The 19,591-nt window shown below is 45.3% G+C and overlaps 1 protein-coding gene across 3 annotated transcripts in view; it reads left to right on the top strand.

Moving 5' to 3' along the window:
• SEC14L5 (SEC14 like lipid binding 5) overlaps positions 1-19,591 on the top strand; it is a 102,572-nt gene that overhangs the window by 71,751 nt on the left and 11,230 nt on the right. For all 3 annotated transcript variants that reach the window (XM_033914369.1, XM_033914370.1, XM_033914368.1), the window contains 5 exons: positions 1,810-1,880; positions 4,386-4,557; positions 12,442-12,576; positions 13,395-13,529; positions 16,121-16,369. In XM_033914369.1, coding sequence (XP_033770260.1) covers positions 1,810-1,880; positions 4,386-4,557; positions 12,442-12,576; positions 13,395-13,529; positions 16,121-16,369 — 762 coding nt within the window. The remainder of the gene's footprint in view (positions 1-1,809; positions 1,881-4,385; positions 4,558-12,441; positions 12,577-13,394; positions 13,530-16,120; positions 16,370-19,591) is intronic.

Below are 19,591 nucleotides of genomic sequence, written 5' to 3'. Positions count from 1 at the left end.
GCACGACAGAAGAGTAGGACTTGGGTGTGATTGTATGTGATGATCTTAAGGTGGCCAAACAGGTTAAAAAGGTGACAGCAAAAGCTAGAAGGATGCTAGGGTGCATAGGGAGAGGTATGGCAGTAAGAAAAAGGAGATATTGATGCCCATGTATAAAACTTTGGTGAGACCTCATTTAGAATATTGTGTACAATTCTGGAGGCCGCACCTCCAAAAAGATGTAAAAAGGATGGTATGTGGTCTTCATCATAAGGTGTATGGGGACAGACTTAAAGATATCAATCTGTATACTTTAGAGGAAAGGTGGGAGAGGGAAGATATGAAGGAGAGGTTTAAATACCTACGTAATGCAAATGCGCATGAGTCGAGTCTCTTTCATTTGAAAGGAAGCTCTGGAATGAGTTAAGTTAGGATGAAGTTAAGAGGTGATAGGCTCCGGAGTTAATCTAGGAAAATAGTCTCCTAGTAGAGGTGGTTGAGACAAAGACTGTCTGAATTCAAGAAAGCATAGAACAGGCTCGTAGGATCTCTTAGTGAGAGGAGGAAATAGTTGATGAGTCATTTGGTCTTTATCTACAATCATATTTCTGTGTTTCTATATTTAGATATTTAGCTCTGGTTTTCTTTGGCCTAAATGGTGGGCTTAAATGTTACATTACATTACATTAAGGACTTCTATTCCGCCTATACCTTGCAGTTCAAGGCGGATTATATACGGCTGCTAAGTGTGATTCTATATATAGTGAGAGCCTTTTATAAAATTGCATTAAGCACTATCAGTTTGGCGCCAATTTTTTTAGGTAATATATGTAAAATATGGGGGCATGGCCTTAGGCGTCTGAGCCAGTGTGAGCCTTAGGCACCTTACCGTGCACCACATGATGCACCAGGGAGGGAAAACCCTGCCATTCTGGAATGGCGAGCCTAAAAGCAGGATGGACTGAGCTTCCATCCTGCTCCAACATCTCTGAGAAAGTACGGGGAGGGTTTAGGGGTGGTGGAGGACCTCCGGTGGCAGGAGGGAGTGGACATCCCTCCTGTGGAAGGGGGGGGGGGTAGGAGGAAGGTGGAGGATGTTTGGGGGGGCACCTGTACAGGAGTGCACCTTCGGTGGCAGGAAGAAGTGGGCATCTCTCCTGCTGCATTGCTGCCGTGGGTGGGGGAGTAGCATTGGCAGGAGGGAGTAGACATCCTTCCCACTATTTTCACTGCCGTGGGGAGGGGTCAAGGTGCCCTAACATCTGTGACAGGAGGCTGCTTCTCCTGTCGCTGCTGTTAAGGATCTGCGCATGTGCCAATCGCTCACTGAGCAATTAATCGGTTGCGTTTGCATGCAAATGATTTGCATGCAAACTTGATAGTGCATCGATCGCTGCTGGAGAATCAGCCAGAAAATCAGCCAACAGCAATCGAGTCTGTATCTTTAGTGCATCTAGCCTTTAGTGACCATTTCCTACAGGAGTTCACAAATATGCCTGAATATTTACACCTCCTGAGGAGGTGTAAACATTCACAGTTTCTTTTTTAACTGCACTTTCTGCAATTTTTCTTTGAATATTATATGAAGACACGTGGAGGTGCCTATGTGCCTTTATTAACTAAGCTAAAAGTAGCACTTTCTTGCCCTCTCAACCTCGGTAATTTTTTCTAAAACTACCCTCCACATGGCAGTGGAAGCAGTGCTTTCACCATCACTGGGTTGTCTTGCCTTCAGTGCGCAAAGATAAGCGGTGACATGCGATTATGAACTGGCCAAGTAACGCCATGGTGTTGCTTTCCATGAGTGTGAGCTTATCGTTTTCTCTATAGGTTTTGTCAATTAATGAAGAAGGACAGAAACGGTGTGAGGAAAACACACAGGAGTTCGGCTGTCCTATTAGGTGAGTGCACTCTGAGTAATGTTTGTTTATTTGTGTAATCATTTTCCCTATCATTTTTAAACTGGAATACAGCAATCAAAACATAAAGTGCAATTCTCATATTCAACAATAGGTGGAGGGATTTTCAAAAGCCTGTTACTTGGTAACTAGGCTCAATGAGGAGTGCCTGCCCTGGGGGTTAGATTAAAGGGAGGGGGGAAGAAATGCATTTCAGAGATAAGTAACTGCAGAAACTGTAGGTGCAGACGTTTGTGGCAGCTTTCAGAGAAAAGTACCTGTATACATTCTCAATGAGAAAATCCCTTGGTAAAGCACCCACAGATGCAGTAGCTGCCCCCAGAAATGCCCATTAAACAATGGCTGAAAAAGCGAAGCGTTCACTTGCCGTCTAGAGGTCTGCTTGCAGTTATCCATAGCTGTGATTGCCCCTCCTCATTCCATGCCCTGGCTAGGGCTGCTCTCTGTTCTCCCCGTCCCCACGGATAACTACGGGAAATCATCCCGTGTCATTCTTTCGTGTCTATTAGAGAATGACACGGTGACAAAATTCATCACTGTTCCTGTCCCCGCGGATAACCGCAGGAAATAATCCCATGTCATTTTCTAGTGTCTATTTCAACCTCGGTCCTTCTACGCCAGCATTCTTCAAAGCAAAGCTTGCGGGTCAGTGGTTGTGGCCATTCATACTCTCATTCTTATGTGAGTCAAGGATAATGAAGCCATTGTGACATCACTGATGTGATTGGCTCTCAGGCACTGGTGGAATGAGGCATTATGACATCACAATATCTGCTCTGGATACCAGAGACTGTCATTCTGTAGTGTCTATCTCAACTTCAATCCTTCTACACCAGCATTCTTCAAAGCAAAGCTTGCGGGGCAGTGGTTGTGGCCATTCATACTCTGATTCTTCCCTTTCTCCTTAAAGAATGACATGAAAATGGTTATCCGCGGGGACGGGAATGGTGATGAATTTTGTCACCGTGTCATTCTCTAGTGTCTATCTCAGGGGTAGGCAATTCCAGTCCTTGAGAGCCACAGGCAGGTCAGGTTTTCAGGATATCCACAATGCATATGTATGCGATGGATTTGCATGCACTGCCTCCTTGAGATGCAAATCTATCTCATGCATATTTATTGTGGATATCCTGAAAACCTGGCCTGCCTGTGGCTCTCGAGGACCGGAATTGCCTACCCCTGAACCTCAGTCCTTCTATACCAGCATTCTTCCATGCAAGACTTGAGAATCACCCCCCCCCCACCTGTCATTCATGGGGCAATTTTTATAACAGAGCACCTACAATTAGATGCCTAGAGGGTACCTTGAAAGAGCCTCTTCTGTGAAGGACATAAGCACCTGTGTTCCTTTTATGGCATATGAGCCTATCCAAGTATTAATGCACCTAATATTTAAGTGCAAGCCATAGAGCTGGTAATCATTAGCACCTACCTGCAACAACTAAAAAAGCAAATAGAAGGTTAGTATTATCAGGAAAGGAATTTTAAAAATGATGATAATTTTATAATACCCTTGTATTGCTCTGTGTTGCAGCTGCACCTCAAATATTGTATGCAATTCTGGTCGCCACATCTGTGAAAAAGATATAGCAGAATTAGAAAAGGTACAGAGAAGGGCAATGAAAATGATAAAAAGGATGCGATAACTTCCCTAGGAGGAAAGGCTAAAGTGGCTAGGGCTTTTCAGCCTGGAGAAAGAAACGACTCAGGGGAGATATGATAGAAGCCTATATAAAATACTGAGTGGGGTGGAATAGATAGACGTGAATTTCTTATTTACTCTTTTTGTTTACAAAAATACTAGGAGTAAGGGGCATGCAATGAAGCTGCTAAGTAGTAAATTTAAAACAAACCAGAAAAAATATTTCTTCAAGCAATGTATAATTAAATTCCAGAATTTGTTGCCAGAGAATGTGGTGAAAACAGTTAGCTTAGCAGGGTTTAAAAAAGATTTGGATAACTTGCTAAAAGAGAAGTCCATAAGCCATTATTTAAGATGGACTTGGGAAAATCCACTGCTTATTCCTAGGATAAGCAGTATGCAATCTGTTTTACTCCTTGGGATCTTGTCAGGTACTTATGACCTGGGTTGGCCATTTTTGGAAACAGGATACTGAGCTCAATGGACTTTCAGCCTGCCCCAGAATGGTAAATGTTATGTTATATGTTTTGAAAAAACCTCAGGGACTAAGGAATAGGGTCAGTGCAGGGCAGACTTATTTATAATCTGAGCCCTGAAAATGACGAGTATGGATCAGGAGCTAGTATGCGTATTTTATATCACATTCATATCATCTGAGTACAGGTCTTGCATATTTCAGGGGGAGAGAAAGACGTCTTATAGTGGAACTCGGCAAATAAATTGTAGTAATATGCTGCATTGTTAGTTCAACATAAAATGCGACTGTTAGGCAGACTGGATGGACCATGTAGGTACTTTATCTGCTGTCATTTACTATGTTACTATGTTTTGCTTCTCCGTTTAAGGACCTGGACCTGTCTTGTGGACCTGGAGGGGCTGAACATGCGGCATCTTTGGCGACCAGGAGTCAAAACCCTTCTTAGGATTATTGAAGTGGTGGAGGCCAATTATCCTGAGACGCTGGGGCGGCTGCTCATCATACGAGCCCCCAGGGTCTTTCCTGTGCTGTGGACACTGGTGAGTCTCTGTTGCAGGGGACTAGCATACATAGTGCGAGCTGTGTGGTCACCGGTGACGGGTCTTAAGTGCGCGAGACAGATGCGCGCCGACAATTCAGCGCAGGACTTCATCGTGCCGAAGAAAAACCTTCTTTTAAAGGGCTCCGATGGGGGGGGAGGGTATGGAGGGAATCCCCCCACTCTACTTAATAGGGATCGTGCTGGCGTTGGGGGGGGTGTGGGGGGTGTAACCTCCCAAATTATACTGAAAACTTTTTCCCTAAAAAATAGAGAAAAAGTTAAGTTTACAGTATAATGTGGGGTTACAACCCCCCCAAATCCCCCCCCCAACGCCAGCGCGATCACTATTAAGTAGAGTGGGGGGGTTCCCCACCAAGACCCCCCATCGGAGCCCTTTAAAAGAAGGTTTTTCTTCGGCACGATGAAGTCCTGCGCTGAATTGTCGGCGCTCGTTTGTCGGTGCGCATCAGTCTCGCGCGCTTAAGACTATGAACCGTGGTCACCAGCTCTACAGCACAAGCATTGGGAATTTGTTGAAAGGACAGGCCCCCCCTGGGATTGTAACAGCAGTGTTACAAATACTGAGAGAAACCAGATAATGAGCACTGAGAGATACTAAAAGAAACCCACAAAATCTGCAGTAAAATCACCAAAACAGGAAAACCAAACAAAAACTGCAGACGATGTACAAGATGCAGGCAATATTTATTGTACCAAAACTAAAATGCAGTAATATAAAACCTTTTTACCAACCAAGGGACCCAACACGGTCCGTGTTTCGGACAACACTCCTTCGTCAGGGGTCCATGGTTAATAAGGTATAAAGTATACCGCAAAAAAAAGTGAAGGTAACAACAAGTGCCTATATGATTAATTCGCCAAGGATCACTGCCAAAAGTGACGCTTCAGCACCCTGAAGTTGTGGGTTCAAACCCATGCTGCTCCTTGTGACCCTGGGCAAGTCACTTAATCTCCCCCTTACCACAGGTACATCAGATAGAGTGTGAGCCTGCTGGGACAGATGGGGAGAAATGCTTGAATACCTGAATAAATTCATGTAAACAATTCTTTGCTTCTTGGAGAGAATGGTATAGAAAATTAAATAAATATGCAAATCTATCTCATGCATATTCCTTGTGGGTATCCTGAAGAGCAGACCACCTGAGATCAGATTGGAAGCACTGCTCTGCACTAAAGAATGACACGGTGGTTGTTACCTGCGGCTAGCCGCGAGTAGCTGCGGGTAACCCGCCAAAACGGGGAAGAAAAAATAGTGGTCTCTGCGGGGACGGGGACAAGGCCATTCGCCCCGTGGAGCGGTGAATGGACTTGTCTCCGCAGTGAGGCATTCAAGGATCGCGCGGTCCCCACCCGCCCGATCGCAGCGTTCCGCCATCTCCCTCCCTCCACCTCACCTTTGATGTAGAGCAGGGTCGGCAAGATGGACAGGCGCAAAAAAAAAAGCCTCCTTCCTTTTCCCCTGCTCTTACCGCCATGCTGCAGCTACTAAAGCCAACAGGAAGTCTTTCTGACGTCAATTCTGATGTCGGAGAGGACGTTCTGAGCCAGCCAATCGCTGCCTGGCTGGCCCAGAACGTCCTCTCCGACTTCAGAATTGACTCGGAAAGACTTCCTGTCGGCTTTAGCAGCTGCAGCATGGCGGTAAGAGCAGGGGGAAAGGAAGGAGGCTTTTTTTTTTTTTTTTTGAGCGGCAGGGAGGCAGCAGGCTGGCTTTGGCTAGGGAGAGAGGGACAGAGGTAGACAGGCAGGCTTCGGGGTGGGGGTGGGACAAAGTGTGGAAGGCAGCGAGAGGAACATAGGAAGGAGGCACTAGGGGCACTAAAGACATGGGAAGGATGCACTGGGGGCACTAAAGACATGAAGGGGCACTAAGAATATGGGAAGGAGGCACTGGGGGCACTAAAGACAGGAAGGGGCACTAAGGACATGGGAAGGAGGCACTGGGGGCACTAAAGACAGGAAGGGGCACTAAGGACATGGGAGGGAGGCACTGGGGGCACTAAAGACAGGAAGGGGCACTAAGGACATGGGAAGGAGGCACTGGGGGCACTAAACACATGGGAAGGAGGCACTGGGGGTACTAAAGACAGGAAGGGGCACTAAGAATATGGGAAGGAGGCACTGGGGGCACTAAAGACAGGAAGGGGCACTAAGGACATGGGAAGGAGGCACTGGGGGCACTAAAGACAGGAAGGGGCACTAAGGACATGGGAGGGAGGCACTGGGGGCACTAAGGACATGGGAAGGAGGCACTGGGGGCACTAAACACATGGGAAGGAGGCACTGGGGGTACTAAAGACAGGAAGGGGCACTAAGGATATGTGAAAGAGGCACTGGGGGCCCTGGTGGGCTCCTGGCTGAAGCTGCAGTCGGCAGCGTTCAGAGTTCCCAGCTCCAACTCCTCCACGGAGCTTTTCTTTCCAGCTCCCTCACAGAGCTCGTCGGATCTCCCTCTTGCTGCATTTGGCAGCGTTTTGGAAGTCGAGGCCAGCTCCTGCATGGAGCTTCCACCGAAACTGCCCCCTGCAGCCGGGCGTATGAGCCAGCTCCGCCCCCCCGGGTTAGCAAAACCACACAAATCACACCAAGTGAATCGGCTCGCAGACGTTCGGCGTGCCGGCTAAGGCTGCGTAGCGTCTTGCAAATACTATCATCTGCCTGTTCTACCCATTGCATGCACTATAAACTGCATGTACTATAATCTGCATGTACTGCTCGTTATAGATTGTTATGAATAACACCATAGCCTGTTATAGCATGTAAAATTTGTTACTGCATGTATAGTCAGTACTGTTTGTATAGTATAGTCTGCTATTGCTTGCACAGACCTGTTATCACTGTTTCCCAGCTAAGCATCATCCCTATGTCTACCTTACTAGTAACATATGCTAAGCCCCACCTCAGTCTGTATCTCACTATTAGCTATTGTTAGTCCCACACCGTCAGTACCTCATTAGCTTCTAATTGCGTGCAAATTCTCTCTCAGTTTTCGTCCCTCTCCTGTTTCCCTCAGTCCTCACCCAACCAAACTCTCCCCCACCTGCCTGGAAAATCCAACCCCACTCGTTGGTTTCTCCTTGTTTCCCATCATGAAACCACCTTCCTGGCTCCTCCTTCTCCTACTATGCTCGTTCACCAGCACTTCTCACTGCCAAAAACCCCTCCCCCCCACCTCCCCGACTCCACATACTCCAACAGCACCTGCCATGGCCTTAAAATTCCCATACTAATACGAACCAGAAACCATCCTTTCACAAAACACCGTGGAGTCAATCACTCCTCCTTAACGCCTGTTTCTCCTGCCAACCTACCCAACCATACCTCTGACTCTCTCACCCCAGTCCCAATTCTCTACTGTAACGCCAGATCAGCCCGAAACAAGACCCAAATACTAAAAGACTTACTCGGAGATTTCGACCCTGGTTTCCTGTGCATCACAGAAACATCGATCAAAAGAGATGACTCTTTCACACAAAACGAACTCTGCCCCCCTGGCTACTATGATCTCTTCTCACCCAGAACCAACCGGAGGGGAGGAGGCCTGGCCCTGCTTTACAAATCATTTTTTGATGTCCAGCTCCTTGGAAAGGGCAGCCATACATCACTAGAATTCTTGCTAGCCTCAGTCAATGATGAACTCCATCCCTACCCATTAGGCATCCTGCTACTTTACCGCCCACCCACCCCCTGGAACAAATTCTCCGAACTCCTTCTAGAGACCATAACAAGGGCCTTCCTAAAATTCCAGAGACTATTGATCATTGGCGATATTAACCTCCAACTAGATGATAACACCAACAAGGATGCAACCGATTTCAAAGACTTCCTCACCTCCCTCGGTTTCACTCTCCCTCCGCCCACCCCTACCCATGATAAGGGGCATACTCTAGACATCATCAGCTTCCTAGACCTGACTGAACACAAAACTTCTGCTGAAGAAGCCCGTTGGGAACATGTCCCCTGGTTTGATCACCTTCTTGGCTCCTTCTGCCTTCTCATTTTCATGTCCCACCTGGGCACTCCTCCCCGAGCCACAAACTATATCACCTACCGCAAAAAAATCACGAGTGAACTGTTCTGGTCCCAGTTTCTCAACCAACTTCCTCCTTTTCCTAACCATACCGACCCTGATTCCAACTGGCACAACTGGGTCACCCTTTCCGAATCCACTTACCGTGCTCTTGCCCCTCTATCTACTAAACCCATCTCCCACTCCCACAAGGTTCCCTGGTATCTTCCATTTCATAGGAAATTGAAGTAGAAATGTCGAGCACTGGAGCGGAAATGGAAAAAATCGAAATCCCCTTCTGACAGACAATCCTGGAGAGACAACATCAAATTCTACAACACTGTATTGAAAAAAGCAAGGAAAAATTTCAATGGTGACAAAATCACCAGATCAAAAAACCAAACTAGTACACTTTTCAACATCTGGCGTAATTTAACCTCAAAAAATGACTCCACCTTCCCCTCTCTCCCCCATCCGCAAACGACCTAGCCAAATTCTTCAACGAAAAGATCATCACCATAAGATGTTCCTTCCTCCCAACCATCTTTTACAATTCTCTACCTCCCAACGACTCCAACCCTATCCCTGCTGATAGATCCTGGACTGCCTTCGAACTAGCCTCCGAACCCCAGATCTCTAAACTTTGCCTCAAATTGAAATCCTGCAAATGTATCCTAGATCCTTTCCCATCCTACCTTTATGATAACATTCCTGCGCAGGCCATCTCCTCCCTTACCAATCTTGTAAACATTGCCCTACTATCTGGCCTGTTCTCCACAGAAATGGGACACATTGCCTTATCCCCTCTTCTGAAAAGAGCTGATCTCGAACCTTCCTCACCATCGAACTACTGCCCCTTAGCAAATATCCCCCTCCTAACCAAACTGCTTGAGACCATAGTCGCTATCCAGCTATCTTCTTACCTAGAGAGATTCTCCATTCTTCCCCCCTATCAACATGGCTTTAGACCCAGCTTCAGCACCGAGTCTTTCCTTGTTTCCCTAATATCAAAGGTGCAACAACTACATTCTCGAAACAAATTCGCTGTACTTTTACAATTTGACCTCTCTGCTGCTTTTGATGTCGTCCACCACGACATACTACTTTATCAACTTTCCGAGATAGGAATTGATTCCACCTTTCTTAATTGTTCTCAAACTTTCTTTGCTCTTGCTCCTACATTGTCAATTCTAATGGCACCATGTCCGCTCCTTGGTCTCCTTCTTGCGGTGTCCCTCAGGGATCACCCCTATCCCCTATTCTTTTTAATATCTATATGTCCTCACTGAAGCTCCTCCAGCTTTCCTCCCTTGAAACAATCTACACATACGCCGATGATATCCTTGTCCTTCTTGAAACAGACCAGAACCTCACCAACCTCCACGATAACATAGCATCCTGCATAATGAGACTCCACTCCTGGTCCCTTTCGGTACAGATGAAACTAAATGAATCAAAAACAAAATTACTCTGGCTTGGCCCAAAGTTAGAACACCTGCCTACCCTCTTCGCACTACCCTCAGGCACTGCTTTACTCCTTGAGTTCTCAAGCAAGGTCCTTGGCATCATTATTGACTCCTCTCTCTCCCTCAACGACCACCTCAACTCCTTGTCAAAATCATACTTTTTTCAGCCTCCACATGCTAAGGAAAGCAAGACCCTGCTTCCGCCAAAAACATTTCGCCGTCCTCGTCCAATCCATCATCCTTTCCAAACGTGACTACTGCAATGCCATTTACTTATGCTTAACAAAAAAAAAGCCTCCAAAGACTCCAGCTTATTCAGAATACTGCAGCCAAGCTGATCTTTGCAAAATGTAAATCTGACCACGTCTCCTCACTCCTGGCCAATCTTCACTGGCTCCCAGTGACTTCTAGAATCCAATTCAAATGCTCTTGCCTGGCTTTTAAGATTATTCACGGCATCCTTCCTTCCCTAATCCCACTTTCCTTTAACTCCTCGTGCCCTGACTCCACCAGGACCGCCCAAAGATTAAAACTATCCTTCCCCTCCCTACATGGAATTCTCCACGCAGGTAAACTGGGAAAATCACTTCTATTCAAAATCACAGGTCTCTGGAACGACCTTACTATCCCGCTGCGGAACCTGAGCTCCCTCCATTTATTCCGCAAGCAACTAAAAACCTGGCTCTTCTCTAACATGTAATTTCTTTTTTCCCTTACTTTTCCACTCTGTTTATAAACTTATGTAAACCTTTTCCTATCCTTTCTCATTTTTAAGTTCTTGTAAACCGTGCCGAGCTCTACTTCCGTGGAGATGATGCGATATATAAACTTAAGGTTTAGTTTAGTTTAAAGACATGGGAAGGAGACACTGGGGGCACTAAAGACAGGAAGGGGAACTAAGGACATGGGAAGGAGGCACTGGGGGCACTAAGGACAGGAAGGAGCACTAAGGACATGGGAAGGAGGCACTGGGGGCACTAAAGACATGGGAAGAAGGCACTGGAGGCACTAAAGACAGGAAGGGGCACTAAGGACATGGGAAGGAGGCACTGGGGGCACTAAAGACATGGGAAGGAGGCACTGGGGGCACTAAAGACAGGAAGGGGCACTAAGGATATGTGAAAGAGGCACTGGGGGCACTAAAGACATGGGAAGGAGGCACCGGGGGCACTAAGGACATAGGAAGGAAAGAGGGAGGGAATAGAAAGGGACAATTCTTGGGCCTGAGTGCAGAAAGAAAGAAAGGATACACAGACAGAAGGAAATGCAACTAGAGACTCATGAAATCAATCACCAGACAGCAAAGGTAGAAAAAATGATTTTATTTTCAATTTAGTGATCAAAATGTGTCAGTTTTGAGAATTTATATCTGCTGTCTATATTTTGCACTATATTTGTCTATTTTTCTATAGTTACTGAGGTGACCGAGCTCGTGGAGATAGGGCGGATACGGGGTTTTTAAATTTTAGTCCTAATAGTTTGCCGGTCCACAAAATAATTCTTTTATTTCTGCCAGTCCACGGGTGTAAAAAGGTTAAAAAACATTGATGTAGAGTATGCCGGCTTTCTTTTTTGCCCAGCCGCATGCGCGGCTGCTCGAGTTGATCAATCTTCTCCTCTCCTGTAACTTCTGTTTCCGGTTGCGTCAGAGGAGAATATTGTACAATTGAGCAGCCGCGCATGCGGCTGGGCGAAAAAGAAAGCCGGCATACTCTACATCTAAGGTGAGGTGGAGGGAGGGAGATGGCGGAACACTGCAATCGGTCGGGTGTCTGCTCTTTTTGTATCACTACCTGCCTGCGCTCACGTTCCAGATCCTCCTGTTGCTCATTGTACAGCAGCATCTGCATGATTATGTGCTCAGGTGGGCATTTTTAGTGTGCACAATTGACCTGATTCGAGCTATAGATGAACATGGGGGACACGCCATTGCAAGGGAGGACAAGTCAATTGATTTATTTTATGTTCTGTTTTTACTACAGGGCAGAGGCACTGAAACAGATTCTCAGTGCAGTAGTAGTAATGGCAGGACTCTCTTCTGTCTTCATGGTGTTTCGCAGTACTGAGGCTTATATGGATGCTGCGGGGACGGTGACGGGGCGGTGAATGGGATGGCAGTGACGGTGACGGGGCGGTGAAGGGGATGGCGGTGAAGGGAATGGCGGTGATGGGGCGGTGAAGGGGACGGGGCGGTTAAGGGGACAGATTTTTTCCCAGTATCATTCTCTACTCTGCACCATGCTAGATGCCTTGAAAGATTTTTCCTTTTCTTCTGCAGTGCCCCTAATCCCTGCCTAGAATACTGTAAGAATCTTCTACAAGGAGATGTTCCCTGGAGATGAGTCCAGGTTGCCACTAACCCTATCTCCCTTCTCTCTCACTGCAGGTCAGCCCCTTTATCAATGAGAATACAAGGCAGAAGTTCTTGATCTATAGCGGTAATAACTACCAAGGAGTGGGTGGACTCGTTGATTACCTGGACAAGGAAATGATTCCTGACTTTCTTGGAGGGGAATGTGTGGTAAGGTTCAGGGCAGATAGTTTATCAAGATTATATTGGGCTTTCATTTGCATTTTGTTTTTAAAATACAGAAAAAGAAGGAAAAAAAACTCCACTAATCGTCAATGAAGACAAAAAAATCAGAGATGACCAAGGTTATCAAGCTGGCAGTTAAACATTAATCAGAGCCCAATGCATATATCAGATTAAGAAGTTTATTAGTATTTTCTATACTGGCTATCAATGGAGGTTATCTGAGTGGTTTTTATATACAGGTACTTCAGTGAAAGAGAATTACACTTTTCCCTCCAAATTCACGGGTTTAGGACTTGCGACTTCGGTTATTCGTGAGTTTCTAAACCCTGACCCACCCCCGCCTTCCGGACCTCTTCACACTGTACCTGGTGGCCTAGCGGTGAAGCGGGGCAGGACCGATCTTTCTACCCTCCAGCCCCATGCAGAACTGTCAACAAAAATGGCCGCCGTGAGTTCCCATGGTCTCACGAGGCTACAGCAGGAACTCACAGCAGCCATTTTTGTTGACAGCTCTGCACGGGGCAAAAGCATAGAAAGATTACTCCTGCTCTGCTTCACTGCTATAACACCAGGTAAGGTGTGGAGAGGTCCGTGAGGCGGGGTGGGTCACAGTCGGCCCTAAAAGTTATTCGCAATTTTTCAATATTCGTGGGCCAGCTCTGCCCCTTACCCCCACAAATATAGAGAGGGAAGTGTACTCCTTTTTTTCATGTGAGCAATTGAATTCTGACTTGAATTTGCACACATATGGACTTCAGCGGCTTTTCCTTCCATTTTTTGTAATATTGTTGATTTTCTTTCAGTGCAGTGTCCCAGAAGGAGGCCTTGTTCCCAAATTTCTTTATCAGACAGAAGAAGCAGAGATATCTGACCACATCCGGCTCTGGACTGAAACCATTTACCACTCTGCCTGTGTTTTAAAGGGAGCCCCGCATGAGGTATGGCGTGGCATGAAACACACTTTTTTAAGAGAGAGATATATATATATAAGAAGCCTTTTTGTACTGTGGGATCTACCTACAAGTGTTTGCATCATGTCCAGTAAGTCCTGTCAGTCTAATTTACCCTCCTTTTATTTTATGTTAACTGTTGCCGGGTTTTGTTTTGTTTTTTAGCTATCTTATGATAAATGGTATACCGAACATGTTTTTATTCTGGTGTCCTGCTCTAGCCTGGCTCTGCCAGATTTGTGACCTCTCTTGCCCCTGCCATCTTCCAAACTTTCTTTCTCCTCCTTGCTGACAGTGTGAAGTCTAATCATTCTGTCACACAGAAGGAGAAACATGTTGCCAATATAGGGAATCTGAGAGCTGCAAAGACAGTCATATAGAAAAATGGATTGTTAAATAAAATTTAAGATATATTTTACAGGCAGGAAAGAATGGATTGCATTACTGAGCTGGGGATGACGTTGAATTAGCAGCCCTGCTGTTGTAACATTAGCACATTTTTATTGGGTATCAGATGTCCAAACGTATAAATACTAGATATCAAACCCATAGAACTACAGTCATGTGATTGTCTACAGATATAAAGAAATATTTTATCATACACAACAAATCCCTAACCAACCTCCCTCCCACCAAACCTAGGTGCTACCTCGTTAACCAGTGTAAAGTCCAAAAACTCATCATTTATTCAGAATAAGGCTACGAGCCACTGGGGGGGGGGGGTCAATGTAAAACCAGAATTTTTCCCATATTTTTTTAAAACATAATGTCAGGCTTCAATGTGACATCTTGTATTGCCAGTCTTTCTGTGTTCAAAAGAGCTACTATTTGTCGTCTCCAAGCTTGAAATGTAGGCACAGTGGGAGAAATCCATAAGTAGCTTTGTCGCCATAAGGATGGCTCTTTTCAAAAAGTCTAGTAGCCCGTGCAGAGTCAGTGTTGTAAAATCATATTTATCAAATAATTTTGGGGTTTCTCTTAATTCAAAAGTTCCAGAGAATGGAAATCCAGGTTATTAACCGAGTCCAAAACAAAACCGCCACCTGGCATTGCTATAACATATGACTGGGCGTAGCTGATTCATCTAGACATTCATTTCCGTATTTATAAATGCCTGGTTTTATGGAACGGGTCCTGAGACTGCTGGAGTTTAGGGACTTGCTCAGAAATGTTCATATCGGATGTATTTTATAACTGCCTGAGCTTCCATTTTGAAAAATATCCCAGGAACGGTGCCCATGCACACACCCGATATCTGCTTTGTGTAGATAATTTATTGACATTCAAAAGTACATGTATAGTTTCAGACTCTACATCCAAGGACGTATGTTCCTAGTAAACCGTAAAAGTATATGCACTATGCGTATCGGCTGGGCAGGTCTGCAGATAAAATACTGTTGTAGCCAGGGAAGTGGGAATTCTCCTGAAAAAATGTTTAGGGGCTGTCTGCTAGGCTGCATTAACCAGCTAATATGGGGCTTACCGTGTGGTACACAGTAGCACAAAGCCCCCCTCCACTGTGCCCTGCATTAAAAAGGTAGCTGCCGTTGGCTGCTGAACATGGAAGAGAGTGAGATCTGGGCAGGACATAGGTGGAGGAAGAGTGCATTAGCTGTCACAACCATCAACAAGCTTTTCTATATGTTTGTCCACATTAAGATCATCACATATGATCACATCCAAGTGCTGCTCTTCTTCTGCAAGATTGCTGCCGGAAGTCACAGTAGCTATTTTTACTGTAGAGACAGCATGGGCAGGAGTGAGTGAGAATTGCTCCTGCCCCAATGCACCACTAGACCACCAGAGAAGTATGAAATACCTGGGGGGGGGGGCTTCCAGTGGATCGGGAAAGTGGGGTTCACCTAGGGGGAGAGAGAGAAGGGTGAGCCGTGCCTGTTCGGGTGGGGGGGGGAAGGAAGGAGAACTCTGCCAGTTCAGGGATTATTAGGGAATGTGGGTAGACTATAGTACAGTGTTCTTCAGTGCAAGACCCGGGGGACAGTGGGTGACCCCTGAAGACCTCTGTAGTGGTCCTCATCATCAATCTGGCATTTTCTCTGCTATTCTGCCTCTCTATCTAAGTTCATGGGAGAAGAAGCTGCCCACTTGAAGAACAAGACATTTCTCAATAGATGAAGAGAATTCATTTTAAAATGCCTACCTCCATGAGGATACACTCAATAAAAAGTTTGAAGGCAGGCTGGTGGGGCAGATGTCATTGACACACACTGGTCAGTAGTGTCACAGCCTTGCATGGGAAGATATTTGGCAGTTCTCCTTCAGCTCATTTTAGGTCCAAAGTGGCCCTGATTTAAAAATTAATAAAGACCACAAGTGGTGATTGTGTGTTAGCTGTCAGTGGTGGTAGAGGAGGAGGACACTACCAGGAGGAAGGGTGGGAGGAAAGACTCAAATATAAACTGAGATTCCCATTTATGGGTCTTTTTTTTTGTTCCCAAAATCTCGGTTTATATTTGAGTATATACGGTATATGAGCTTTTCATACTTTGCTTTTGTCATAATGTGGACAAAACTTAAATCTGATCCTTAATCCCATCCATTGGTTTCTTCTTGAGCAGATTGGTGTTGAAATCCTGGAAGGTGAATCTGTGATCACTTGGGACTTTGATATTCTCCGGGGTGACATTCTTTTCAGCCTCTTTCATTCCAAGCGGGTGCCGGTGAATCTGCACAGGGAGACGGCACCAGTGCCTGCCTCAACGGTGGCTGGGAGCAATGTGCAACTGATAGACAAAGGCTGGGTCTTGGGGTCAGACTACAGTCAAGTGGAGTCTCCTCTGGTCTGCAGAGAAGGGGAGAGTGTCCAGGTGAGAAAGTTCATGTGGTGTCATTTGGAAGAATGATGGGGGGATTGCAGGAGGGAATGCATGACTGTGTCACAAAATAAATCTGAATTAATTGAAGTGAAAACTTGGCTGTTTGATCAACAAATCGGTGTCAGGTCAAAAGCGCGCCGGGACAAAGGCGCGAGCAGACAATCGGTGTCAGGTCAAAAGCGCGCCGGGACAAAGGCACGAGCAGACAACTGAGCGCAGTGTGGAGGTGCGCACCAAAGAAAAAGACTGTTTTTAGGGGCTACGACGGGGGGCGTGGGGGGGAACCCCCCATTTTACTTTATACAGATCGTGCCGCGTTGTGGGGGCGTTGTGGGGGGTTGTAACCCCCCCACATTTTACTGAAAACTTAACTTTTTCCCTGTTTTTAAGGAAAAAGTTACGTTTTCACTAAAATGTGGGGGGTTACAACCCCCTAAACCCCCCACAACGCTGCCGCGATCTGTATTAAGTAAAGTGGGGGGCTCCCCAACAAAAACCCCCGTCGCAGCCCCTGAAAACAGTCTTTTTCTTTGGCGCGCGCCTCCGTCTTACGCTCAGTTGTCGGCGCGTGCCTTTGTCTTCCGCGTTACTGTCTATGAACCAACAAATCAATTGTAAATTTTTGAAAGGAAGGGGATTATTATTAATTGATGATTTGCAATTGGTAGAAATAGTTACTTGAAAATATTGAGGGCAATTCTATAAAAGGTGCACTTATTTGTAAGCGCCCCCAAAAATGGAGCCTATTCTATAAAGAGAAGCATATGCTTACTTACCTTTTTAGAATATCAGTGTAATAGTAGGGTGGTCCCAAAAAATTAAAAACATTTCATTTGTCCACAAAGCTAATTTTATTCCTTTATGTAAAAATGAAAAACCCACATAATCTGACTTAAAACAAACAAAGATTAGGGGTCGCCCCACCTTGCTGTTTTTTAAGCTTAACAGCATATTGTAATTCTTGTTCACTCAACAAATAATCAACGATCTATGACATAAGAGCAGCCTTCAATGCAGAAGGAAACTTCTTTTGATGGCTGGCCACCAGCCAAACAACAAATTGCTTCTGTTCTTCATCTTTTGTCAAAAAATTTTTGAATGAGGCTTATCCCTCGTTCTGCTGCATCATTAACATTAGATGCCCAGTTTCAAAGTTCCTTGAAAACTGGATCGTCGGTCCACCCTATGGGATGTTTCTTCAGGAATATTTTTGCTTTTGCTGATCCTCCTTTAATCAAGAGATCAAAACATGACTGTGTACTGTGTTACAAGACTTTCAAAGGTCACAGGTTTCCGTTTCATCTGTGCGCGTGAGACGTGGAATATCTGGCAACGTTGGACACTGCAAGCTTTGCACCATTCGTAGCTTTGTTTTTGGTGCGATTCTGTCATCAAAAAAGGCAAGCGCTGCTAGGTGCTCGGACAGAATGCATAGATGTCTAGAAATGGCTGTGAGCGCCTTGTTTGCAACGATTTCATTTCTGTAGTTTCTTCAACTTCCTAATGCAAGAGTCTGTGCGTTGGGTCGGTATCCTGGCTCAATCCCATACCGCCATCACTGGCTCACATGCCAACAAATAACTTTCCGGTAAAGGTTTTCCTTCGTCATAGTGATGAAAATTGACCAGTCAAAAAACATCCAGTCCACGTGGCACTCTAGCGTTTGACAGCTGACAAGACCAACTTCCTAATGAGCCAGTTTTTGGATGCAGATCACAAACTAGATTACGCCATACAAACTAATTATGTGCAATCACACTACATAAAACAACACACAAGCAAACAGTGCATGCTGATGTGACCTCTAAATATTGTCTAATCAAGCTGAAATTTGACACATAAGACCAAGTGGACAAAAATCAGCCTTGTGGAGACAAAATTTGGCAAGGTTGATTTTTTTTTTTTTTTTGCTTACTGTCGTGGGCCACCTTAGTATAATAGGTCAAAAGCACTCTTAGTTTTTAGGTGGAATCACTTACACTAGCACTAGTACTTGCACCTGGATTGTTAGGGAATGTGGGTAGACTATAGTACAGTGTTCTTCAAAACAAGGTCCGGGTGACAGTGGTGACAGTGGCAACCCTTGAAGGCCTCTCTGGTGACCCTCATCATTTCTGGCTTTTTCTCTGTTACTCTGCCTCTCTGCCCAAGCTCGTGGGAGAAGAAGCTACCTGCTTGAAGATCAAGACATTTCTCAATAGATGAAGAGAATGCATTTTAAAATGCCTACCTCCATGAGGATACACTCAATAAAAAGTTTGAAGGTGGGGCAGATGTCATTGACACGCACTGGTCAGCAGTGTCACAGCCTTACATGGGAAGATATTTGGCGGTTCTCCTTCAGCTCATTTTAGGTCCAAAGGAGCCCTGACCTAAAAATTAGTAAAGACTACTGCTATAGTAGTTCACATGTACAAAAGTGTGTGCCACCCAAACTCTACCTGTGTGAACGTCCACCTGCAACATAAACACCATTGAATATTGGCACACACTTTATAGAATATCGCATAGCAGATTATACATGAGGTTCATGTGGGAAGCTGGGAAGTGATATCCCAGTGATGTAAACCTTGGCAATGCCTGTCTATTTTGTGATTTGGCATTGTGTTTATGGGCATTGACTAACTCCGTACTTACATCCTGGACTCCTGATGCAGGCTCATTCGCCCATATACAGCCCGTGTCGAGTCCAGTATTTCTTTAGCCTATATTGGTTGCCAATAAAGTGTGGTTCATTTGAAGACCGACCCTCTTTGCTTTTTCTTATGGACTCCTTTGGCATATCAAATGCCAAATGTAGGGCATTGCAGATGGTCCAAACTACAGCTGCCCACCTAGTTACAAGTGTGTCTAGGTCTGCTCACATCACCCTTGTGCTTTGTCAGCTCCATTGGCTGTCGGTTATGTTTAGGGTAAGAACATAAGAATAGCCTTACTGGGTCAGACCAATAGTCCATCAAGCCCAGTAGCCCATACTCACAGCATAAAGTTTCATAATTTACAAACCAAGTAAATAAGCACTTGTACAGAAAGTGAATTAGTGAAAATAATACTACATACATTGTAAATCATACCTTAATACCATTTACAAAGAAGGTTTAAAATTAAGAAAAAGAAAGATTAACTAAGACACTCAAGTCCTCCACCTAGGATTCCAAGAATACACATAGACGAAAAATAAAGGAAAATATATTATAATTAGCAAGATAACTA

Source organism: Geotrypetes seraphini, chromosome 11, assembly GCF_902459505.1.
Source record: "Geotrypetes seraphini chromosome 11, aGeoSer1.1, whole genome shotgun sequence".
In the NCBI taxonomy this organism is placed as follows: Eukaryota; Metazoa; Chordata; class Amphibia; order Gymnophiona; family Dermophiidae; genus Geotrypetes; species Geotrypetes seraphini.
This window is presented reverse-complemented; position numbering and strand designations above follow the sequence as displayed.